At 43.0% G+C, this 26474-nt stretch overlaps 1 protein-coding gene across 6 annotated transcripts in view; it reads left to right on the top strand.

The window, feature by feature from the left end:
* Positions 1-26474, top strand: part of ehbp1 (EH domain binding protein 1) — a 117816-nt gene that overhangs the window by 48510 nt on the left and 42832 nt on the right. For all 6 annotated transcript variants that reach the window (XM_028988478.1, XM_028988475.1, XM_028988476.1 and 3 more), the window contains 6 exons: positions 1465-1681; positions 17630-17808; positions 18713-18761; positions 22580-23455; positions 24260-24301; positions 24484-24630. In XM_028988478.1, the coding sequence (XP_028844311.1) occupies positions 1465-1681; positions 17630-17808; positions 18713-18761; positions 22580-23455; positions 24260-24301; positions 24484-24630 (1510 nt within the window). The remainder of the gene's footprint in view (positions 1-1464; positions 1682-17629; positions 17809-18712; positions 18762-22579; positions 23456-24259; positions 24302-24483; positions 24631-26474) is intronic.

Raw genomic sequence — 26474 nt, 5'->3', positions numbered from 1 at the left:
CCATTTCCTATTGGTTTTAGAATGAGACCAAATTGAATCCTTGTCTTGGATGGTGCCTGAAATGATTTTTCCCCCTGTTGCATCTAAAAGAAGAGATGGTCTCCCCTGACTCTATAACAGATAAAAAAAAAAAACAAAAAAAAAAACAGTTTGCTCATTTGCTGCTGTAAACACACCATTGCACATCCCACCCCAGCCCACTCTGATTGCCTTATTGTTTTCAAAGTGACAGAGATACGCCTGGCTGCACCACAGCAATTAAAAAGAATGTGCATAGCGTTGTTGCATAGATATCTCATTCTGTGTGCACGAACACTTAAGTGTGCAGAATGTGGCTAATTTTGTAGAAGTTTTGCGCTGGGTTTTTCTGGGGACAATGAGCATGTAGCGCTGGGAGAGAGAACCACTTGTAACTCCACTAGGAAAGTGGTGAGCAAACTTTTTTAATATTATAAAGGCTGCTGTGGTTCCAAGCAGAATTTCCTCTTGTCCATTCCCTCCACTCCCCTTTCCAAAACCTTCCATTGGGACAACTGTTTGTCCAGAGTGCCATTAAAATTTCCAAAGCCCTGCCTGAAGGATATGGGGCTCTTGCTGGATTTTTGCCTAAAACATTATGCTCCTTTCTCACAGGACAGGATTTCACAAAGACAAAGCACTGTTCTGTTTTGATGGAGCGTCACCCACATCTATTTTAACACAAAAAGACAAAAATTGTATGGCTCTCCTTTCCTTGCCTCTCTTGACTGGGTTTAGAGGCACTGTGCTTTTAACCTTTTCTTTCACCCAGATACCTAGGCAGCCTTTTCTGTGCTTTCTCTTCTTTGTAATGTGGGGCCCCGGTGAGTGATGGGGCCACAGCAGAGGAGGGCCCGGCCGTCAGACAGGCAGTGGTATTGATTGCTGGGGCCCTGTTTTTCTGCTTGTCACTGCTCCTACAGCAGAGCTCAGGATGGGGTCATGGCAAGGTGACCTCTAGAGCACCTGGAGCCTCAGTGACCCAACCAGGCATTTTATTGATCAATTCTTCTGTGTTGCTCTTTTTTTGCCTGCAGAAAGCCTGTCAAACTAGAAACTTCTGCTCATGATAAAGGGGATTTGGTGATGGATTTTATTTTTAATACATACAAAAATTTGGACTGAAAAGTTTTCTTTTGAGACTATTTAAATAATTATAAAAGTAATGTTTTAGAAAGTGTGATTTTCTGCAAATCGGTTCGCAAGGACATATTTAATATGTTGTTTTAATTGATTGTAGAATTATACATATTTTATTTTAAGTATATATAACATGTATCAATTTCATCCTTCCATATGTATAATAATGCAAGCTGCTTGTTTTTGTTAAATGTGAACCAATCATACGATCACAAAGTGTGAATAAGCATGAGGACCTGAATGCAAAACTGACACATATTTAGCATAAGAAAATGCTCATCCATGTTTTTCTCTTTCTTTTGCCAGATCCAATCCCTTTTATGAACCCAAGACCTCCAGTCCTGCCCAACCTTCTACCCCTTCCCACAGCACCCTGGAGAAGAGCACTAAGAGAAGGGCCCCTGCACCACCTAGCTCAACGCCAGTTGCCCCTTCACCAAAGATTACCCCAGAGAAGGCTCCTGTTGGACCTGCTGCAGTGGCTGCTGTAGTGGGGAGGGATCTGGTCACCTCTTCCCCAAAGGTGAGGCTTCATCCGTCCATGCATGCCAAATGCAGCATGTGACTTACTAAACACTTCAGATTTTCCACATTCCCTGATCCAACACTACCGATCCGATCTGTGAAAGCATGGACTGAAGATGTTGCCTACTGATTTGTTTCATGGATAATTCAGATACTTGATCAGATGGAGGAACTTGAAGCAGAGCTGTAATCAGGCCTGTAAAGTTAGGCCTGACCCAACCCAAGTCCTACTAAAATGTTGGAAATTGAGCCTGAAGGGCCGTTCATATTCTAAAAATTTCTACAGTTATAGCAAGACATATTCTCTTGCAAAAACGTAATATTGTTAATCTAAAGTAGTTTTTCTGGTCTGCAAAAGTCTTTAGACGGGTAAGTGGCCCTGAATGCAAGATCAAAGGGTTTCCAGCAGAACCCCAACAGCTTGGTCTAAAATGTTAGACCAGGATCACCTTCCATTGCTCCATTATCCAGTTCTGTCACCCTATAATCCATTGTAGCAATAAACAGGGCAATATAGCCAATAGAGTTGTACTGCTATATGTTCTATGCCTTCTATCATGGGTGGTACTACAGCACCTCTTCCATCATCTTAAACCAGATGGCCAGGTCTTTACTTTCCATCTGCACCCTTCCAAGTGCTAACCACCACTCAATGTTGTACAAATATAACAATTATAATCAATCAATAGTATTCACTTCAATCATCAATAGTTGTAGCCGATTATTGTGTTCTTATATCATTATATTCTTGTTCATTAATATTATTTCTCCTTTTCCTGTACAAAAATATCCTTATTGAGCCACTTTTTTCCAGGGGATCTTGGCTTGGCCAGTAGCACGTCATCCTCAGAATCTGTGTGGCTATTTGAATATCGGCATCTATTTGTTGGTCTGTTTGTTATTTATGCATTATTATTTCTTTCTGCCGAATGCATTGGTGAGTCTAATTAAACGCTGTGATGGTCATGCACACACAAACCACACACACTCTTAGCGCTAGGGCCAGACCAGTGGGTGTGAATGATGGTGGGGCCCAGTGAGCGGACGAGGGGCTTAAACACTGGCGGCTTAACTCCAGCGGGCTGCGCCCACCCCACACCACCCTACCCCCCATGAGTAACTGTTTTTATTTGGCCTGTGTGATAATGTAGGCCATATTTAATTATGGCAAGGGGGTTTATCACCCAGCTGCACTTGTGTGTGACCGCGGTTGAGGAAGCCTGCCGCCCCTTAAACACGTTTAATTACCCAGACTCACTGGCCTGTGGTGGGACACCCTTGCAGGAGGGGTCCTTCTGCCTGGGGACCTCAGGGTGGGCAGACAGAGGGAAACATTTTAAACTTGAAAACTACCAACTCCATTTTGAAATTTAATTTGTGTTTGAAACTCAGTATTGACAATGTTAAAGGTTATTTATTTAATGTGCATCCATATTAAATCTGCTTTGAAACTGGAACATTTCTGTGTATGCACATAACAAGGGCTACTGTAATCAGTGGCTTGACACATAAGGTTATTCCAAAACAAAGCACTGTACCAAGAGAAATAAACTCCATTTTCGTTGCCATCTTTTGTTCTAATCATGAATGTCGTACTTGTCATTGCTACATGAACGAGGAGATTAGTCATGTTATAAGTCAAAAGCACATTACAATAAAAGGATGTTAAATGTGGATCGTTTTGTATTAGTCCTCCCCTTGCTGTGAATATTTCTCTTTATATTCTCTCTATATTGTCAGTGTGATTGCTGGCTCTCATTTCTTACTGTGTTGTATTAAAGTAAGTATACTATGCATATGGTTAATGGAGTTTCATTGTTACAACTGTTGTGTGGAAATATTTCCTGCACAAACAAATGCAAAAAAATTTTGAGGGGGGTGCGGCAATGTGTATCAGGAACCTGCTGTCACTTTCTTTTTCCTCACACCCTTTCCCTCTTTCACTCACTCACTCATTCACTCACTCACTCACTCTCTATCACTCTCTATACACACACACACACACACACACAAAGGCATTCTGTTTCCTTCACTTTCCTCTCACCTTAGAGGATTACCATGGCACACTTCTGCCATATTGTGAGGCCTGGTCGCTTCCTTCCATTTGTAGAATTTGAGATGACCTTTGCATGAATAAAGTCAAACAGGATTAAGGAGAGACATTCTCAACATGGGCGCCGGAGTAAGAGATGCGGCGCACTTTGAACGTGGAGGGATTGTTGATGTGGCAGGGCCTGTAGGCTGTGTTTATGAGTACAAACCCCCAAACACACACATGCACAAATACACACAGTGCACTGGGAGCAGGGTTACAGAAACCAATGAGAATTATATTAAAAAGCGGAATGTGCAGTAAGGAATTAAAACACTGAAAATATGGTATATGTAGATTACAAAATTCCCTTAAGATATGCATTTTTTCTTGTTTTGTAATCCTTTATACCCTGTGGGCATAATAATACTGTAGTCATGACCTGGTGGAGATTATGAAAAGCAGTTTGGAAGTAAATAAAATGTTTTCAATTGTTCCCGGCTTTGTTCTTTGCTTCTGACTCTTTTGCATGGTGCAGAGTTTTTGTCAGGGCAGACGTAACATATTGTGACAGACTGTCAGAACACCAGTTTAATTTAATCTTCTATGTATTTGGGCTGTTGGGTATCAGTTCATCCACTTGATCATCCATGGCATTCTGTTCCTAATCAGTGTGTTGAGCAAGCTGCCGTCTTGACTTTTTTTGAATGTGAACTTCCTTCTTTCAGATATTATTTCCATGTACCTGTTTAAATGAGTCCTGTCCTTTTCTGGGTTACACCATTGACTAGTGGAAGACTGAAACAATCTATACGGAAATATGTTGATTTGAGGGTATTCACTATCCATGTATCGAGGTTTAAAATGTATGCTAAACCTATGTGACTGGAAACAAAGGCAATTATCATAGAGCAATAACATCTAAAAGGTCACAATCATATTGTATTGCAGAATTGACAGTAACACAATTCTGTCAGCATTGGCAAAATATATCGGCCGTGTGGGTTTCACCTGTTCTGCTGATCACGTGACAGAAATTCCTGTGTGTCCACAGTGAGACGCATCCATTTAGTACAACTGCCTCCATGCTTAATTCTCTTAAGGCTGGTTTAGCTGAAGTGGTATATTACCTTATCACATGATATTCACAGAGACAGGAATTATGCAGGACCTGATGTGTGTTTGTGAAATTGTTTTTAGTGTGTTTGTGTGCGTGTATGTGTGTTTTGTAGAGTTTGCCTGGCTCACCTTTGCATTAGTGTCGCACCTGGTCTGTCACACATGTGTGAGCCTGAAAGCCCCCGGCCGTTGTCTGAGACACACACTCCGGGCATTAAGGCGGGATGATTCCCCATAATCCCTCTGTGCCGTTTATGCCGGCGGACCACTTTAAACCTGAGTATTTAGGCTGCTTTGCCAAGTCCTGGCATTTGTGTCATTCCTACCTCATCAGGTGCAGAGGTGAATGGCTGACCATTGTGTGGGTGAAGCTTGCGCTGTTTTTGTATGTGCGCCTGATTACAACAAAATTAATATCCCTTATGCCAAGGGGATCATTCAGACACCTGTGCTTATGGGTATGCAAAATCTCACAGAATTGTGATGCCCTACCAATTGAAAACCAAGAAATAAACAACTTTTGACCAATCCTATAGATTGTAGAGGTCGAGACTAATTTGAATACATTATTCAGAAAAGCCATACTTTCAACTTTAAAATGCTCTGTGTGGCACAGTTACCATAATGCATAACATTCCCTTATTAAGTGGTTTGCTTAATTATTATGTTAGTGTTGTCATCTTTATTAACCACTTTGCTGTTGACCCATTACCCAGAGTTTCATTTTACGCACACTGTAGTGACATGACAAAAAAGCCCCAATGTAGGAATGACTAAATTTCTCTGAGTTGTGCATCCCTACCTGTGGGTGTGTGTCAGTGTGTGTTTTATACTTTTGAGTGTCTGTAAATTTGCGTGTCTGTGTGTGCGCATGTCTGAGTGCTTCGTTCCAATGAACAGAGGCTGTTCTGATTCACTAGAACCTCTTCCTCTTTGTCTTCCTCCAAGGCTTCTCCCGTCGGTGATTTCACCCATCTCACGCACCCATCCGAACAACCGCACTCCCGTCTGAACGCGCAGGCATGCCCTCGTTCTGCCGTTGGAAGTTTTATTAAGACTCTACACTTAGATGCTCTCATCTCAGGATTTTCATCCCTTTCCGCTCCAGCTGTCGTTTCCCTGTATTTTAATATAAAGAAAAGTCGTCTGGCCTCGGAGAAAGTTCTTTAGATTTACATAAAGCTGGCCTGGGTGGCAGATCACAACTAAGATCTCAAACTTGACAACTTCAACACTTCATAAACTTCCCTGACTCCTCCTCTCAAGGAGTCACAGACGGGTGACATAACAGACGACCGGCCCTTTTATTTTATTTGCTAAGCTAGTGCGTGAGCAATCACAAAAAAACACACATAAGTGTTCTGCAGTCATTAAAACTAATCAAAGGCACAAATTAAATTACATTTCACTGGACCTGAGTCTGCTCAGTGGGAGCCAGGGGCCAGGTTGCAATCTTTCATTTCAGAGCTTTGTTTTTTGCTCCTTTTTTTTTTTCCCTCTGCTTGACTTTTCAAAGTGCAGTGTGTGTAAATTGAAATTAAAATAAATTAACATTGTTTAATTGGGTTCGCAGAAGGCTGTGGTGCTCCTTAATTAGGTTTCAGAAGGTTCCTTCGAAGGCCTGCGGTTTCTGACACCGGCCAGCTTGGAAATGCCTTTTCTGTATGTGGGGGGTGGCGTCGTGTGGCATCCACACGAGAACTTCTTTCTGTCCTCTCTGGTCATGCTGTTCTCTGGCTCAAGTTGAAAAGTCTTCTTGCAGCGGTTTGGATGGCTGAAGTGGTGTGAATGGAAGTTGCTTATCCATTGGTTCATAATATTGTTCCATAAAAACTCACATAATCATATAAACCAGCAGTCCTCTCAAGCTGGTTTCATTTGAACTTTTCAAATTTATCTGACTGTATTACTTTGGAACCTGAAATCTTTGTAGGGACATGTTCAGTAATGTCACATTAAGTATGTCTTTTCACACCCAGGCTTGTACTGCTTTTTTCACTGATCATACCTTTGTTCTGTGTCAGCAGACATCAGAAACTTCATCTCTGTTACAGATACAATATGCAGTTATGCAAGAATTCTACTGGGTAAAAAATGAACACAACCTAAAAAACATCTGTAGAATCATGGTGTCACTATGTTGATCTGAAGACTTGAACAGTTGAACATGCATCATCCAATCAAATGAAAGATTGTATTATTAAAAAATAATAATGATTTTAATTCAAACGCTCCCAGCTGTAGCCACTGTTTACATTGGTAGTGACCTTTGACTTTTGATCTGAGGTTGCCAGGTAGAGGAGGACTTCCTCTGCTTAGGCATCCCCTCATTACCCACCCGAATGGCCCTCTTATCTGTCCTATTCTATTCTTTCAGCCCTCGGGACGCTCTGTCATCGCCCAAACTCCCTCTGCTTGTTGGAGAGTGATGGGTGCTGTGGTGCGATGTTAAACCCAGTCGGGGCTCTCGGTTACTCGGGCTGCACACAGAGCACCTGTGCTGGATTGAGCCTGCGGAGCACCGTGGCCGACCCGGACCCGAAAAACCAGAGGTCCACAAAGACCCCAATGTGGCCCTAGCGGCCTCCTCTCCGTAATCTGTGAAATATTAGGAGAATAATCCTTGAGGGGGGTAAAGCCCAACTGTTCAACCCCACCCCAGCCCACCCCCTCATCTCCTTGCTTGATTTTTACTCTTTACTCTTTGTTTGGTGCGTGATATTGGATAGGGTGGGAGAAGAGATGCTGGTGCTCAGATGCAGTAAATCCCTGAGGCTGGGCTCTGGGGCGCTACTGCAGGCCACTTGCTGTCACCGACCCCGGGGTCGTCCAGCAGAGCAGTGTCAGCTTTGGGCTTTTATCCACATAAATCTCCCCCTTGCTTTGATAAAAAAAAAAAAAAGTATAAATAAAGTTTTAGCATTTTGGGCTGCAAAGGGAGATAAGTTAACCTTTTTCCTCAAAGTGGACGTGATCTTTTTGTGGGCCTGTGGAATGTCAGGCTCCGCCACATCACTGATCGTTTCATGTGACTACAGGAAAGGCGAATCTCACATGTGAAGTCCGTACCGATTTAAGGTCAATATTTGTCATTATGTTTTTATTCCCCATAAATCCAGCAAATCAATTGTCTTCACAAATGTTGCGAACATACAACAGGTGCAACTTTCATACTGTGTCTTGTGGTTCAGACATTTCACATCACTGTAAACACAGTGTTAATTGACACATTTTTTCTGTTTATGTATGCGCACTCTTAATTCCTTCCAGAAACATGGCAGTTGATGTATTAGCATTTTAGCCAGTTACAGTAATACTGTCGTCATTATCCTTTCCTTCCTTTTGTGTGTGTGTGTGAGGGAGAGAGACAGGGAGAGAGACCTGTAGGGGAGGGTGTGTGTATGTGCGTGCACAGTTCATGAGTTAAGCACTTGAAGAGCTCTCCAATACCCACGCCGACTGGTATAAAAGGTTTACAAAGCGCTTTGTAATCTTCCTTTGGTAAGGCCTTAGTTTTATCTGCCAAGGATTACAGTACTGCCTTTTGGAACTGCTGAAGAGAGGGGGAGCGAGTCTGAAGATGTAAAAAGGAGGAGGGGGAGAAAAAACAAATCTTGGTGTAATCTCCAGAAAGAATACCTGTTGGAGTGAGGAAGTTCTCTGGCCACAATTTTTGAAAATCTCATAATCCTTCATGTTTGATGTCTCAGAAGCTAATGGAGTTTATTAGTATGGTCAGAAAGGCGCTTTGTCCTCCATGTGCTCGTTGGCCGCAGGTTTTGAATAACATGGCGGGACGAAGGGGGTAACTTTAGCTTAATCTTCTCTTATCCTGGTCTCGCTCACAGGTGTGTGGCCCTAAAACCAGGGGAGGCCTTTGCCCACCCCGCACACGCACACACACACACACACACAAACACATGATCAATAACTCTCCCCAAAGGTCCAGATTGTTGCTGCTGAGCTCCCAGCCTCTCCAGAGCTCTGCCTTTCTCTCAGCAGCCCTCCTTAAACCTGAAGTGGCCACCGTTACATTTTAATTAAATTAAAAAAAAAAAAAAAAAAAAAAAAAAAAACCTTTTGCCATGTGAAGGGGGTTGGGATGAAATGACTTTGAAAATGCCTTGACTTACAAATGAGCCTGACTGATGGGGTTGTTTAATTGTGTGTGTGTGTGTGTGTGTGTGTGTGTGTGTGTGTGTGTGTGTGTGTGTGTGAGAGGTATACACTGATAAGGATATAATTGCTTCACTATAGAGACCTCAGTCACTCTATTTCTCTGATGGGCTCCTCAGGAGATGCTAGTGAAGGTATGAAAGAGTTGGTGTGTAGTTTGGTAGGTGTGTGTATGTGAGTGTGAGAGTATGCACACACGCTACACAGGTGTTCTCTGTTGGCAGCAAAAAGACATTGGTCTCTGCTGTAAATAATCTGGGCTATTTATAACTGTAGTTTTTCAGTATTCCAATTGATTAAATTACCTGTCTGTAATTTGATTAGTTATCAGAAATAGAAGAACTATACATGGGCAATTATTCTGGGCCAGTGGTGGCCTAGTGGGTAAGGAAGCGGCCCAGTAATCAGAATCCCAAAAGGCCAAGATTCCACTGAGCAAAGCACCATCCCCACACACTGCTCCCCGGGCACCTTTCATGGCTGCCCACTGCTCCTTAAGGGTGATGGGTTGAAGTTGTGTGCACCGTGTGCTGTGCTGCAGTGTTTAACAATGGCGCTGATTATGTTTGGTATTAGAGAATTAACAGTTTAATTTTACAGTTTTACTGCAAGGATGGTAAAAGCTAATGGTGGTGAAATGACTGCGCATTTGTTACTGATATGAAACATGAAATATGAATTGTCTTAATATTTTTTCTTTATGCTCATATGTAAAGAACACAAATATTATATTAATATTTTTAACATTTCTACATTTACATTTACATTTACGGCATTTATCAGACGCCCTTATCCAGAGCGACTTACAATCAGTAGTTTCAGGGGACAGTCCCCCTGGAGCAACTTAGGGTTAAGTGTCTTGCTCAGGGACACAATGGTAGTAAGTGGGATTTGAACCTGGGTCTTCTGGTTCATAGGCGAGTGTGTTACCCACTAGGCTACTACCATTTCTACATATATGCCATCTTCAAGAAGTTGTAGTGTGCAATGTAATGCAACATCTTTGCGTACATAATATGAACAGTCAAGCTTTTTTTGAATAATCAGTAAATACACTACTGTTCCTTAACAGTTTTTCCTGTTACAGCAGCTGTCACCGGTTTTGAAAATTGCCCTGGTACAGGCAAATGTTGTCCGTCATCATTAACCTTTCAGTGGAACATTTTCCCGCTTCGCTTAGCTCAGTGTGCGTATGTGTGTGAGTGACTGTTGTCTGTGATGTGTGTTTGTGTGTGTGTTGGTTCTCTCATTAGTCAAAGTGTGTCTGTTCTTCTTATGTCTCTCAAGCATGATCCTTTTTGATTTCAGAGCAATGCCCCCCCCCATTAAAACACAACACCACCACCACCACCACCCCATTTTGGAGCCCATCGATCACATTGTCGCATGCTCAGTGGACCTATCGATGCTTGCTCATTTTGATCAGCCTCTTTTTGTCAGGAGGGTGACTTTGTAATTATTTTAATTTTAATTGCTTTTGGTTATCACCCCTCTCATCATATAACGAGCCCATGCCGCTGTGGACAATGGCGATGTAGCAGTGGCGACCAAGGCGAGGCTACGGGCTTTTTTTTTCTTCTTTATTCCCTGCCTCAAAACATCATTCGCAAAGTACCTCCCTTAATGAGTTTTCCTCGCCAAGCTCAGATTAATTGATAAATGGGAGCATTATCGAGACAGATCGGTGAACTTGTGCACCTCTAATTTGTTTGTTGAAGACTCCAGTTAAAAGGAGATTAATGCCATATGGATTTAGTGGCCTGTCTACTTCGCTTTCTTCCTTCATCCCCCCGACCCCCACCCCTCTCTCCAAGAGGGGAAAAAAAAATTATATATATAATATTTAAAAAGAAAAAGGTGACAAGGAGAGCCTCGCTATAGCTTTCATGTGGCGGCATGTCGTGTTTTTGTCTCTGCGATGTAATGTTTCCTTCACGCTTGAGGCGATTTCTGAATGCCACTTTGTAACCAAAAAGGCGCAATGTAAAAAAAGATGCTGCCTCTGGTTCCCCCACCGCCACCACACATCATCATAATAGGATCCCATCTCCCTGCTATCGCAGCCAAAGCTAATTTACACAGGCGTGAGTGTGAGTAATGTAGCAGCCTGAGTGCAGCTATAGCTTACCATTTATTATACGTGTTGTACAGTCAGGGCTCAGCCTCTTATTTTGGCTTTATAGATGCATTTGTGTTTAATGTCTTATATGTGTTTGGTATACGTGTGTGTGCATGTTCCCAGTTCAAAGCCACGCAGCTTTGCCTGTAAAAGAAGAAAAAAATAAAACAGAACACAGGTCCCCAAAATTCAATTTAGTCATGCTCTTATCATTTTACGATGTGTGAAACCCAGAAAACCCACAGAACCGCCATGTCGCCCACAGTTAGCCTTGTTAGTGAAATTAGCCTCGCGCAGATAACCGCGATGCACACTGCCGGATCGTGTTTGTGGAACGTAAATGGCGAAGGAATGTTCCTAAAACCATTTTCCCCACCTTCTTTTTTTTCGGGTTAAGTCCACTGTTTTCTTTCTTTCTCTCCTCTGAAGCGCCCCCATAATGGAGAAGTGTGCCAGTGAAGTCGGCCGCATTAGCTGTAATCGGTTTGATATGGCCTTTCAGCTGTGGAATTAACACAAGGAGGCTGGTGTGAGACTTGATTTCTAAGCAGGTCTTAGTTTTTCCTTCTTTGAAAAAGGCCTACGTGATTACAACAGTAATACGATATTTTCTTTGTATATTAATGTGTGTTTCCTCGGTACACATGGCTGCCTCTAGAGTTCCAGCCTTTTGTCTTCCGCCCATTGTTCCACTTGAGCTCTCCATTTACATAATTGAACTTTTGATTGGACTTCTGCCTCCCTGCAGAAATTTTTTGAAGCCGTTTGCACAATTTCATGGCTAAGGTAACTCGAAACACTAGAAAGCGATGGACACAGAGGCGCTGATTAGACAATTTAGGCTTTAGATTAAAGGTGCAATTAAATAATTGAGCGCCTGGGTAAAGCATTCGTGGACAGGGCTGTCATTTTCTGAAATGTCCACGGCAGGGTGAGGACTGTTTGTGTGATTGTTGTAACATTCTTTAATGTCTCTTATCTTCCTGTCTGAGTAATTAAGTTGTCTGTCTTTGCCCTGGACCACATGAAAAGGAAAACTGGTGTCTGTGTGTGTGTATGTGTGTGTGTGTTGCTTCTTTGCCTGAAGACATTGACTCAGGTGGATAAACCGTAACGCTAAATCTGCACAAGTATGCATCAGAGTAGCTTGTTTTTGTGTGTGTGTGTGTGTGTGTGTGTGTGTATACAAACCCATGGATTGTTTTGCTGTAAGCCCTTTGAGCGGATTACAAGTTTTAAAGAGTAAGAGATTCAACACCTCCTCAAATATGACATTTTTTGACACCCTTTCAAGACATGAAAGTGAGATTTCAAGACATTTAGGCTCCTTTCTTTCCCTTGAATTGTAGTTTAATGTAATTCGCTCTGAGGTCACCCTGCTTTTCATTCACATGTTTGCCCTTAAGTCAGTGGAAGAGTTGTGTTCTGTCTGCTGTGACAGCAGCTATGTGCACGGGCCGCAGACTTATATCTTACACCCTGTGCACACACTCATCTGCACCAGTCTATCCCCAAACAGATACAGTTTACCTATTTTATTTATATACAGTGCCTTTTATTATTTTTTCATATGCATTTCTAATCTTTTTGCATGTTTGTGTGCAGCTTACTAAAATAGTAGAGAATAAGGTACATTGCATTACATTTATGTAGTTGATTAAAGGAGAACTGCTAATCTGGACCATGTGATTGCAACCATTTTGTGCCATGATATGACCAGCTCGATGAAGGGAATTTTTTGTTGTTTCTGAACAGCAGTGGTGACATGGGATATGCATGAATATATTTTTCAATTTGACATTACCACACAAATTTCCTTTTGGTTAGTAGAAGTGGATCATCAGTTTGCTGGGTGCACACAAGGTCAGGAGAATATGTTTCCCAATCCTTCTTGGGAATCGGACAACATATTGCCGAAGCTTTATGGTCATGTCCACTTAGAAGGTCATAGTGCAGTTATTCACATTTATATGCATTACTGTCTTGAATAAAATGTCTTTTAAAATGTTTTCTGTTTTAAGTTGTTATTCAGATTTTAGTTAAATTGTGAGTCAGTGTCTAATGGGGACACCCCCTTTTTGGGTAGTATGGGGGACACATGGCATAGAGTGCTGAGGCCAGACCTTGTCTTGGTGTCCAGCTCCGGAGCAGCTGCAGTCTTCCATGGATTTGTCTCAGGCCTTTATTGTGCAGAGATTAACTTTTTTCCTCCTCCCCCCTTCCATCTCCTCTCCCTTCTGTATCTGGGATATGTGCGTTGTTGACACCAAGGCATCATGAATAATGATTATTTTATTTTATTTTTTTAGCTCATTTTATTTTTGGCCGGTTTTGAAATGTTCCAGATAATTGACATTTTTTTGTGCAGCGGATGGTAATGAATATCCCTTTATTTTAATATGTAATGTTAGTGGGCAGAGACTGGGGCACCCTAATCCTGCCCTCAAGCACAGGAACATGGAGGAGTCTCTCTCTCTCTTTTTTTTTTTTTTTTCTTTTTTGCCTTCCTCCCCCTGCCGCTTTGGGCTAGATACCAAAGCGTTTGATAAGTGAGCACATGTTCGTCCACACAGAGTTTCCCCCTGAACGTTTATCTGTCGGAAGGATGGAATAGTTCATCAGTAAACTCCATAATGCTCATTCACGAACATCTGCTCTTCCATTAAATAATTATGAGTTATATTATAGATTAAATAATTTTCTTTTTCTCATAAACATTTGATGCTAGTTGTAGGAATTCATTATAAATAGACGAACGTCACTCACCTGCATTCTGCATAGTATCTTAGTAAATTAGTTGGGAATAAAGTTAAACCCCCGTTTCGATTCGTTCATCATCACCCTCCCTCCTCCCTCAGTTAGAGTGGCAGTGTGGCTCAGTGCAGATGCTGACAAGTCAATGTTGCCTAAAGTGCATCTCACCCATGGTTGAAAGTGTTTTGTTTCCTAATTGCTTTAATGGTACCTGCCCGGTAATCCCAGGTAATTATTTAGCTGAAATTAGACAGCTACTTTTAACATCACTTGAAAGGAGAAAAAGATTGCCTAAGGTGGGCAGCACTTGCACCTAGCAATTTGTGTGTGTGTGTGTGTGTGTGTGTGTGTATACACACGCTCACATCATTGTGGTTTTTCTTTCGCTTCCCATGCACTCTCCCACAGTCTCCACAGTCTCTCACTCTCTGCCCCCTCCCCGTCTGCTCCACTGAACTCCCACAGTCGATCTCATCAGAGTGAATCCACCGAGCTGCCACTTTTATTGGATTTGAGGCCCTTCAATTGAAAGAATGAATTTAACATAATTTAATAGTAAAATCAAGGCCTAGGCCCACTGATCCAGAAACACTACTTTGATTAGGTCGTCTTTCGCAAGATCCACATGAGCTCGACCTTCATAGCACATATATGTCGTGGGAGGGTGTATGTGCGTAGCGGTGAAAAAAAAAAAAAAAAAAAATCAAATGTGTTTTTAACCTTCACGCTACCTACAATATGGCGGACCTAAAACAACGTCATAATTGAGAATAGATTTTCACCATAATGGTGTTTGTCACAAGATTATCTACAATAGGAAATAGTGTACTGACACGTTTTTCATGAATGTGAACAGCAGTATTGTTTAATATTAAGGATAATTAGAACTGATGATGAAATGCCAACATTGCACCATAGATTTAGGCTGGGAATACTTTACATAAATTCATTTTTGTCAGATAATCCAATCTCTATACTTATTATGAAAATGATGTTCATGTTCATTTCCCAGTAAGCATATTTATTTAAAATATGTAAAGGCCCGGGAGATTTAATTGTTGCATTATTTGACTTCATGACAACATTAATAATTTTAATATAATAATTGCTTTCCTGTTTTCATCATTCTTCAGTCTGCAGACGTTTTTTTGTACTGTATTTATGTTGGCGCTGTGTGGTGCATGTTTTTATGTCTCCTGCCTGAAAGGTTAAGGTTCTCTTTAAAGATGAGCAGGAAAAGTCAAGTGACGTCCCCCGAGGCCCTGGCTGCCTAACGGCTCCTGAGAGGCCGCCAGTAGAGGCGAGACACGCAGGGTTACCGCCTCTTATTAAACCTGCTCTTTCCTCTCTCTTTCATGAGCGCTTCCCTCAGGCGGCTGAGGCAGTCCTGCCGCAGCACACGCTGATGTGTGCCATAAACGACATGCAAACAGCGCGGTGATGGGAAAGGTGCCGTGCAAGTCCCGCCCATCTGCAGAACGTTGTTCTGTTTACTTTTTGTGTTGTCACTGTCAATCACTTGGAGTCACACACTTACACGCACTCTATTTCTGTTGCGACCCATCACTTGTGTGTTTCTCCCCCCCTTGAACTATTTGTTTACATTGAACAGACTTCCTACGACCCTCGGATTGTTGTTGTCAGTCATCACCTCACTCTGTCGCACACGCACCCCCCCTTTTCCTCAGGCTGCAGTGCTGGCCGCTGGCCATAGGGGGGCGTTGTTCATCTGCCTACAGACTTAAAGCTGGCCGACCAGCTGATCTTTAGGGCTGTTATCACGGGGCAGACAGTGTAACCCTTCCTCGAGCTGATTGGCACAGATAGCGCTCCTATGGAAATCTATTCCTTCAGGTTGTTTTTTTGCCTGATTACCTGTTAGATTTTATATTTAGATTGAGTAAATCCATCATGCCCTCGCATATCTGATATGTATTTTTTTGTTTATTTTTGCCGCACAGTTTTATGTGAGGCGGGGGGATTCTGGATACTCTGCGTGTGTGTGTGTGTGTGTGTGTTTGTGGTGGCAGCAGTCGGTCATATGGTGTGTTTGGGGTACACAGATGGAGGATGGTAATAAGCCAAGGCTTGGGCATTTTTAACAAGATTACGTCAGAGAATGCCCAGGCTCCCAGAGAGGCCGGCGGAATCTCACTGTTCTGTGGATTTACTGGATTTAAAAAGCTGTGGCTCTGACATTTTTTTTTTTTTTTTCCTCAACCCTTTCATTCTCCAAAGCCAGTCTTGATAAGACTTCAAAGGCGGACGTAATTAATAATATGTTTACATTATCCATGGTCATATGCAGCTTTTAGTTCTGCTGCCTCATTAAGAAGACCATGTAACTCCATTGTGTTGTTTTGGAGCTGGCGCGTAAACCCTCTTTGTCTCATTTGAACAGTTGATACTTTTTTTTTTTTTTTTTTTCGTTTCATAACAGGCTAATTGGACCCAAAAAAGTGTTTTGATTAGAGGATTCTGATTAGAATAAAATATTCTCTTGAAACTTGGGCCCAATTTAAAACAAATTGCAGCGCTTTTCTCTCTCTTTTTTTTTTTTGGTAAGTATTACCAATGTTAGCGCTCATCAGCATCAGTGCTGCCTTTCGTCCTATGCTGGCTTTGACAGAGTAAAAGTTAGAAGTGTAGGCATCTGGATGTTTTTTTTTTTCACTTGTCTGTGAAATCAAATTTGAAATGCATATTTAGCCTTGCCATTATGATTATATATTTGCTGCACATGACAGGCATAGGAAGGCCCCAGAGCAGTAAACAAGACTCCAATATATAGAGAGGTGGAGTGAGTGGGAGGGAGGGAGGGAGTGCCTGCAGCACTGGGCAGGGATCTTAAAGGCACCGTCTCACCTGTACAGATCCCAGCCTGCCCTGAACTCCCTATCGCTTCAGGCAAACCCATCGCCAAGCCGACCGGCCGCCATGCTCCTATCCTCAGAGTGGGCTTCTCACATACACAGATTCCTTTCACTCAGAGGGTCATGGCCTTGTTGCTGGTATACTCATGGATTAAAGTCTTCTGTCAACTGAGTTCGCTAAAGGTCTTCATACACTGAACGTGTTCACGTCGCTGCGTTCTGAATACAGTTGTCTTATGTGGGATGCACGCCTGAAGTGCATCCAATGGCAAGCAACACAGCAAAGTGACTCCGCAAGACTCTGCAGACAGTTGAGTATTGTTGAACTTCGACCTCTGCACATTGGGACACATTAATGCACAACTATTAAAAACAGCATCGAAGTGGCACTGAAACCAAGAGTGATTATAAGTTGATGATACATCTGAATTCATTTGCCACACCGCGAGGAAAGAGAGAACTGTCAGATCTGTCAGGTGTGTTGTGACTGTGGAAGTTCCTTTTTGTTGGCAGTGTAGAAATAGTCTGTGATGCCTATAGACCTACTTTTTAGTTTAGCTGAAATAATGAGGTGATGATGGTTATAAAACACATTATGTGGTGGGATTGTGAGGGTGGTGCTCAGTAATGGCATGCCACACTTTTTGAGCCTGCAACACTGAGCATTTGGTTAAAAATACTTTTATTTATTTATTTTTTTTGCTTTAATCAGTGTTAACTTGTCTTTAGAATGCTGCTCTGTGTACAGTACCTATCTTTCTCTCCCTTCCCTCTCCTCCATTTTTAAATAATCCCGCCTCATACTGTAAACCAAGTGGTTGCTGTTGTCTCAGAAATATGAAATTTGACTTTTTCCCCTTCTTTCTTTTCCAGCCCAGTCCCATCCCCAGTCCTGTGTTGGGAGGAAAGCCCAACGCCAGTCAGTCTCTCCTGGCCTGGTGCCGAGAGGTGACCAAGAACTACCGTGGAGTCAAGATCACCAACTTCACCACATCCTGGAGGAACGGTCTGGCCTTCTGCGCTCTACTGCACCACTTTAGGCCCGACCTTTTGTGAGTTTGTCTTTGCAGATTTTTGCATTTTCATTTCATGCTGCCAGGTGCATTTAAAGTGCATGAATTGTTACATTTTTCTCAATAGTTTATGAATCTCACCTTATTTTATATTAATATTTTCTCCATGTGTAGACAGTCACATAAATTCAGTTTGATTCATTCCTCATGCAAGTACTACCTCAGGCTTTCACTAAACGGAGTCTTATATGAGGCTGAGAGCTACTTATTTAATAGTAGTATAAATGAAACTATTCAGTAATATCAATAATGTACCCATGATTGTGTGACTAGCACAAACGTGTCCATGCTGCGGCCAAAAGATCTGATTCAATTACAGCTTGTCTTCATATTGAAACTGCACATCTCTCAGGCTGCTGAGTTTAAAGGTTTATTGGGAAATGTTACTTATTTAGTATTTGAACTAAAACATGTGATTTATAGTTTGTTTTGCTCCTGAACAAACAGTCATATTGTGTCTGTTTGTGGGCAGATAGCAGGAATCATATTGTAATAACATGAGGCTAATAAGCCTGTAGGTGTGTGGGGGGGAGTTTGGGATTACTGCAGTCTAGTGCTGAAGGATGGCCTCTGGTTGTCACCCAGGGCTAGTGGTATTCAAGACCACGCCGAAGAACTGCTGCTCGGGACACCACACCCATTACAGACTGCTGTGATTTGATTATTATTTTTATTTTGGTGTATTTTACAAGCTGTTAGCTTTTGTTGATTGCATCGCTGTGAAATTGCATGTTACAGTTGTAATGCCATTTCACTTATATTTAAATGCAATTTTGAATCCCTCTCTTTTTCTCCTTTCCTCCTCTTTTTTTTTTTTTTTTTTTTTTTCTTTTTCTTTTTGTTATTTCACGCTCTCCGCTGATACCCACTGTTTTCCACCCAGAGACTACAAGTCCCTCAATCCTCAGGATATTAAAGAAAACAACAAAAAGGTAAGGACCGCTGGCTGCTGCGAGGCCTGCCTCATTTGTGCCCCTCGATCCCCTCCATTAGTGCCATACCTTTATTACCCTTTATTTATTTATATGGATTTAATCCCTGACAGCTACGGTAAGTCATTTTTCCTCGGCTCCCCTCTCTTTCCCACCCAGGGTCTTCTAATTGCTACTCTCAGATGGTGGCTCCCCTGCCGATGCTGATGGAAAGTGTGTGTGTTTGTGTGTGTGTATTTGAAATGTTACTTTTTTGTGCCCTTCTTGTTTCTTGAGATGGAAGGAAAGTCGCCTGGGAGTGGTTAGATAGCATCATAATTTAAAATAAAACCTGCTGAGGATATACCAATCCGCACTTTTTTTTTTTTTTTAGTTTGAAGGGGAACAGAGGAGGTGAAGGGGAAATGTGAATACGAAATATATGTATTTTTTTTTGCGGGCATGTATCATATATTCACACACACACACACACACACACACACACACATATATATATCAGCAGAGAGAGCGATCTAGCCAACGTGCTGTTTACGGTAGCCAGAAATGCCTGCCTCTTCTCTCTTTGACATGAAAAGCATGTTATGCCAGGTTTGTGGCGCAGACCCGGCCGTGCTGTAATCCAGTTTAGAGCTAAACATTTGCCTTTAAAGCATCAGCCCTCCCTCTCTTTATGAGGTGATTTCCTCTTCGTTCCCCTCCCCACTCCGTTCCCCCCATTGAGGAATTTTCTGCGAAATGTGCAAGACGAATAGGCTTTCCAAGAGAGATCTAACTCACAGAGGAGCGTGGATATCGTTCTCGGCGCCCAAAGCTTGCCCGTCTGAATAAACCGCTAGGCTGTAATGCCAGCAAAGATTAGCGCCTTTTTTTTTTTCTCCCTCGATCCTTTGCGGGTGTGCAGCGGGTGTGCGTCTGGGCAGCGGCTCCCTCTAGTTAGCATTTCCGTGCTTTGTGTATGCTTCATGCTCCATGTGGGTGTCAGCGTACGCTCAGAGTATTTTGTGTATTAGCCAACCCGGTTGGAAGGATTTGAGCTGAAACCTGCCAAGGGCAGCCCCCACCCCAGTATCAAAAGAGTAAAGAAAGTGCATAGTAAACGGTCCTTGTGAAAACAACTCCAGACTACAACGGCCCTGTCCTCTCCTTCCAGTCCCAGCCTCCGCGGTGCAGTCCAGTGGCAAGTCAATGTTATGAAGTGGTCTGTATTGTGCCAGTACCCACTTCCGTTCCTCTTTCATCACGCCATCCGCCTGCTCCACTGGCCGGGCCTGACAGCTACATTGAATTTTTCAGTTAGCTTCCTGCAGGTTGATTTCCTGTGCTCACAAACACCGTCTGACTGATAACCCCCGGTGCCCTTGCTTGGGATGAATGCCACAAGACTACAATGGACGCCACTGAGAGAGAATGAGGGCTCATGCAAATTGAAGGCCTTTGGGGTGGGGAGCGTGAGGGGGTGGGGTAGGGGGACGTATTTGACGTTTTTCTCCCTCCCACCCAATTAAGCCAACAAGCGGGACTGAATGACAGAACGCTCCCTGTAGCGGCTGAGCTGAGAGGCTGGTGAGGGCTGGAGTCACAGGTGACTAATGCTGGGACGGCAGAGGTTAAGGGCCTGCTCCCCAGAGACGCACACAAACACATGCACAGATAAACAGCCTGCGTTTGTCCCCTCAGACACTCTTTCTTTTCCATTTGATAGAATTGCACCCTCCCCTGCTCTATATAAGGAATGATTGTAATAATCCCAAGTCCTATTGAAATATGACAGATAAGAACAATCAATAAAGGATGGAATAGAGAATATATTCTGGTTCATGTTGCATTTGAAAGAGATGCATTATCACTGTGTGTGTGTATGTGTGTGTGTGAAGGGGGGGTATTTCCCATGATATCTGATCAGGGTGAATTTGTTCCTGCATTGCACACCAAACTGAAACTGAAAATTTGAGGACCTTGGCCTGCGGGCACGCTGTCGACGGCAATGGAAGCCAGCCAGTCAGTCAGTCAGAGGGGTCACTGGCCTCACCATCCTGAAAAACAAAGTGCTTTTTTTTGCAGGAGAGGGGGGGGGGGGCCTGCCGACAGCACAAATGCAGAAGAGAAAGTAGATCTCTACACGCTTATATTTTAATTATACACATGCAAAGGTGAAGATGTAATTTCAGACTCCTGAGATACTAGAGTGAAGGTGCATTATTCACGCCTGTCACCAAAGGCCAGCCTGAAATAGTGCAAAAATACTGAGAGACCCCCACCAGACCCCCATTGCACCCCTCTTTTCTTTTTCTTTCTTTTTTTTTGGCCATTGATAATCCTGCTTGCCATGCTGTCTTCAGGAGAATACTTTTACTGAGGAGGGAACAATAAAAACACACTTTACTCATCTGAATAAGTGTTAGAAACCCAATCAGGGCTCTTACTGCCTCCTTTCTTTCCATCCTATTTCTTTCATATAGGGGGTAGTGAGGGAAAACATAAATGACAGCATGAAACTGCCTACTCTACTTTTTTTTTTTTTTTTTATTATTCCTCTGGAATTCTCTGTGCTTTGCGTCTCACCCCGTGCGAAGGTATGTGTCCCTGCTGCCATTTTACACCGGGACCAGGGAGAGCAAGTAGAAGAAAGAAAGGGGAGGAGGAAGAAGAGGAGAGATATAATTAATTGTAAATTGAGAAACTGCCCGCCTACTCGTCTCACCCCCTTCCCATTGTAAATGAAAACTTGCTAAACCAGGCTGATCAGAAATGTCAGGTCTCTTAGACAATGACGCTGCTCGTCGTCAGGGCTGTTAACTAACTAACAATTCACGTTGCTGTAGAGAACCATAACAGTGCTGGGGGGGGTCTTTCACGACTACGGGAAGGAAGAACTTTTTACCCCCCAGTTCATCCTCAGTGTAATGATAATGGCCACAGGTGTAAACACACCCACTTCCTAAATGTCATGTTTTTGTGTGTATGTGTGTGTTTATCGGCCCATCTGGGATTGAGTTTTGCTTCTTGATTATCTGCCTGTATTTCTCATCAACACAAATCACTGCAATTACACGGCCGCTAGAAAGGAGAAGGTTGATGTGCAGTGATAAGGCCCAGCACGGATTAGTTTAGTGTTTCTTTATATCTCGCTTTCTTATCATGGAGAACCATCCTTGACATTACCTGTCAGAAGCAGACTCGTCCTGCCGATCCGTGATTGTCCTATTCCAAATCTAGTCAGACGTGATCACATCCCCCTCGCCTCCATCCCCCGACACTTTCCTGTCAACTCTTTACTGTGTCTGTCTAAGGGGTGCTGTGCTGACTGTGGCCTGTACCTAAATCTCAGTTTCCACTCTTAATATAACATGACTGAACTGTAATGTTTTAATATTAAAATACTGGCATTAAATTGCTTGAATCAAAAACTCTTAGCCAGTGATGGAAACAATACAAATATTTAATTACAGTACATTATAGAACCTTTAGTTTTTAGCTGTACTTTCTACTCAAAATTACTCAGACCAATTTCTGCCTAATTAAAGGAGTGTTTTCGAACAGTTCCATTGGTGAATAATCTCAATAAAAGGTGATTAATGTGAAAAAACTGTTTCTGATGTGTTTATGCATAGTGTCACCATGTATAATGAAGGGAATGGCAATTAGAGCATTTTTCTGTCCATTTGAAAATACAGTGGAAAAATATTTTTTTTATGATTGGTCTTAATGCATGTAAACCATCTATAAACAATTATTTAGTGTATGAATCAATTCATTTTAAAATGTTGCACTGTATTGTACTGTACTCCTGTTTAATTGTTTTTTGAAATGCACTGCAGGCTTACGATGGCTTTGCCAGCCTTGGCATCTCTCGTCTCCTGGAGCCTTCAGACATGGTGTTGCTAGCCATCCCAGACAAGCTGACTGTAATGACCTACCTGTACCAGATCCGTGCACATTTCAGCGGCGAGGAGCTCAACGTGGTGCAGATAGAGGCCAACAGCAGCCGAAGCACGTACAAGGTGGGCGACTTTGAGACGGACACAAATAGCTCCATTGACCAGGAGAAGTTCTACGCAGAGCTCAACGACGTCCGTCGTGACTCCCCCCAGCCCCCCATCGCACCTGAAACTAATGGAGCTGCAGCAGGGCACACAGATGACCTGGAAAAGGAAGTGGTGTTGGTTAGAGGTCCTGACTTCTCAACTCCTGTGTCAGCGGTTTTACCGGCTCTGGAGCAACCTCCACCCCGCTCTGTTCCTTCTTCACCTGTACCTTCTCCCTGTTCAGTAAACACCCACCCCAAACCCATGCCCAGAACCTCCATTCTCAGTGAGAGCAGAGACCTCAATATTACCCCTGCTGTGACCCGGCCAATCTCAGAACGTCGTACGTTGTTGAAGGCTGACACGTTTGATGTTGCCGACCTGTCTCAGAGAATGGACAGGAGACTGCAGGAGGCTAGTTTGTCTCCTGGCCAGGAGAAGAGCCACCAGCGGACAAACGAGGCCCACACTGAGGGTCTTCAGCCAGGCTCCCCAACTCACAAACCAGGCCTGTCTCCAACCCACAAGCTGGGCTTCTCCTACAATCGCGACGCGGATCTTATTAAAAAGAAAAGGGCCAGCCTGAGGCACTCTGAGTCTGACTCCGCAGACTCCATCCCATCTCAAAACCACGCAGACACTCCTCCCAGACCTTCCTTCCAATCGCACGTATGTATGCCATGCACAGAAACACTCATCAAAACCCCAGTCTGCACCTACATGTATTAGATTTTCTCAAATTTGTTAACATAGAGGTGAGTCATCAAGAAAACCAGTTGAGGTGCCCAAAAAAAAGAAGATAGCGGCCTTGTTACGGTGACATTTCATTATGTGTTTTTTTCTTTCCCTCCGTCCTGCACAGCGATGGTAATATTCTCCAGCTCACCGCTGGATACGCTTGAGAGCGTCTCATCTCCTCGGCTGCGTGAACGAAATTTCCTCAGCTGAACCCCTATTTATCAAGCAGCCATTTAGAGCATTGCTCCCACGTCAACACCCCATCCCAATCTTGACGTTTATTTATTTATTTTTATTTATTTATTTGTCTGTTGTCATGGTTGCTGTGGTAACAGGGTGGGGGGAGGGTTGTTGTAGCAGGGTCCTCACATTCTATACAAGCCACCCCATGCCTTTTTCCCCCACCTGCACAGTTTGTAGCTCCTATGTACCTGGGCTGTCGGCATCTATTCTTGTGCGTGGATTACCTGCGATGTGAATGGCGATAGTGTGCCAGTCTGCGGCGGGGAAGCTATCTGTGTCGCACTGTCACAGCTTGCGGCGCTCCTGATCACTGGGTATCTGCTGTTCGTTGAGCCTAGTAAATGAGAAAGCAGTCTCAATAATGTGGTATATTTCATGCTAAAAGGCTAAAAATAAAGACTAATCATGACGTTACAAAACATCAACACCGCCCAAAGTTTTCTTGATGTGTATGTGTTATGTGTGTTATTTCTCACTCAATTTTTTACACAGGAGTCAACACCCGTACCAGCTTCCAGCACAACTGAGGAGAAGGTGAGATCTTACAGGTTACTTAAACCCCTTCTTACACATATACCTTTGTTGAACTAGTCGTCATGTTCTTCATAAGAGAGCCTTGGTAGGACATGATGCATGCATGATACTCCTTAAACTAAAGCCAAGTACATCTCCTTTAAATTGCTGATCTCAGAACTGTTGTCCCTTGTGCCTGGCAGAAAGTGCAATCCAGGCAGGAGGAGCTGAAGGAGAGAGCCCGGCTTCTTTTGGAGCAGGCCCGGCGAGACGCTGCATTGAAAGCCGGGAATAAAACACCCACCGGCACCCTGTCTGCTGCCCCTAACCGCACGCCACAGGTCATTGATGTGAGTGAAACATAGCTTAAAGAACAAATTTGGGTTAGTTTCTGCACTTACCAAACAGAAAGAGCACATCAGAGTACCTTTTGAACGTGGCATTCGCCTCCATACATCGGTCACCTACAGGTGACAGGTCTGGACAAAATATATACAATCTAACCTTGGCGTAGTGCAGTCTGTGCACATCCTTAAATTGAATATGTTGTTATCTGGAATTAATAAAACAGGTTTTAATTTCACTGAGAATATAACTCCAAATGTCAGTATGAATTTAAATATCCAGCTAATATCTTTCAAGGTTATTCCTTTTCTACTTCGGTCTTTAAAGGTCATGTCTGTTAAGGATGGCAAGAAACAATGTTTATGCCAGGTTGGGGCATGTATTGATATGTCAGGAAGTTTACAAGATTTCCAAGATTTCTCTGGCCACTGTAAAGTGATAATTTTTCAATGTTCTAGGATGTTTAGGTGACGTGAAAAGTAAAGCTGAGAGAGAGGTGATATCCCGTGGGCTCTGTGTAGTCTATCAAAGTCAGAAGGATGAAATAACAAAGAATAAGAAATTCAGAAAAAAGCAAATGTTTCATATTTGAGGCTTTTCAATGCAATTCAAAACTTTTGTTGCAATAGCCATGTAGCTACTTATTACGATCACAGTGACAGAGGCAGAGACTGGTAATAATAAATAAATTGTCAGTATCAGGTGGATTTTGTCAATCTACCAGTCCTGCTGCCTCTTCAGACAAATTGTTATTTGAGAGTGAAACAGGAGACCATCACATTGTGTTTTCAGTTAAAAACCAGGTAAGCAGGACAGGCCAGAAGATTACATCCCTTCTGCCTCTGTTCATTTGGTGCCTCCATGTTCCCTGGCATTCAGGGATGTTGTCCCTGTGGGTTTTACCCCATGTGAAGGGCAAATTAAATAAGTTGCGGCGACTCGCAGCCCTGGAGTACACTCGCCTCCTTGCATAATCACACAGTCACACTTAATGTGAACCATACCGCACCCTGCCATAATTAGAGTGATTACAGTAACATGCCATTAACTGGCGTGCAGCCCTTATATGGGCTTTCTCGCCACGGAGGACCTCCATCAGCGATAGGTTGGCTGGAGGGGACAGGCAGAGAGAGGCCTGTGAATATTAAACAGCTACTGTGGACTGCCGCTGTGAGATCTTTTTTATTTTTTCTCTCTCTCTTTCCCTCTCTTTTTCCGTTTTCTATCACCGCATAATGGCAAAAGACATTTGGAGCTTGATGGTCAAGCGCTGTGTGTGTGTCTGAGAGCAGGAGAACTGAAGCGAACTCCTCTTGCCAGAGTGACAGTGCTGGTAGCTGTGAAATGTGGGAGAATTCCCTAAATGGGCAGGTATAGAGAGCGGCTGAGCTGAAGCACTCACGATGAAGGAACAGGAAGCATCCGGTCACTCTTTACACTTCTGAAAACTATGACTTATATGTACTTACATGAAGACAGAAGTCTTGTGCAGAGGTTCTCCATGTAGGAAAAAAAAAAAGTTGAAATGAACCACAGCTAGAGTCAAATTGAGAATAAGACGAATGAAACAACCAGCTTTCTCACTCTTTTCTACGTGTACCACTTTGTTTAGTTTCTGAACAAATCCTTTAACTTCTCCCCCGAGTGAATGCATGGGCTGAATGTCACCAACGTCATCCCGTCCTCCTGTTCATACACGGTCCAGACGAATAGGACTTCTCTCGGATATACACACGTGCCGAAGATTTGAGGCTGGAAATAAATATGGTTGGCTGAGCACAATATATAGAGGACATTTGAAGAGTGGAAAAAAGGATGGAAGGGAAAACGCTCGGACCGAATCCAAAGA

Source organism: Denticeps clupeoides, chromosome 8, assembly GCF_900700375.1.
Source record: "Denticeps clupeoides chromosome 8, fDenClu1.1, whole genome shotgun sequence".
NCBI classification, from domain to species: Eukaryota; Metazoa; Chordata; class Actinopteri; order Clupeiformes; family Denticipitidae; genus Denticeps; species Denticeps clupeoides.
This window is presented reverse-complemented; position numbering and strand designations above follow the sequence as displayed.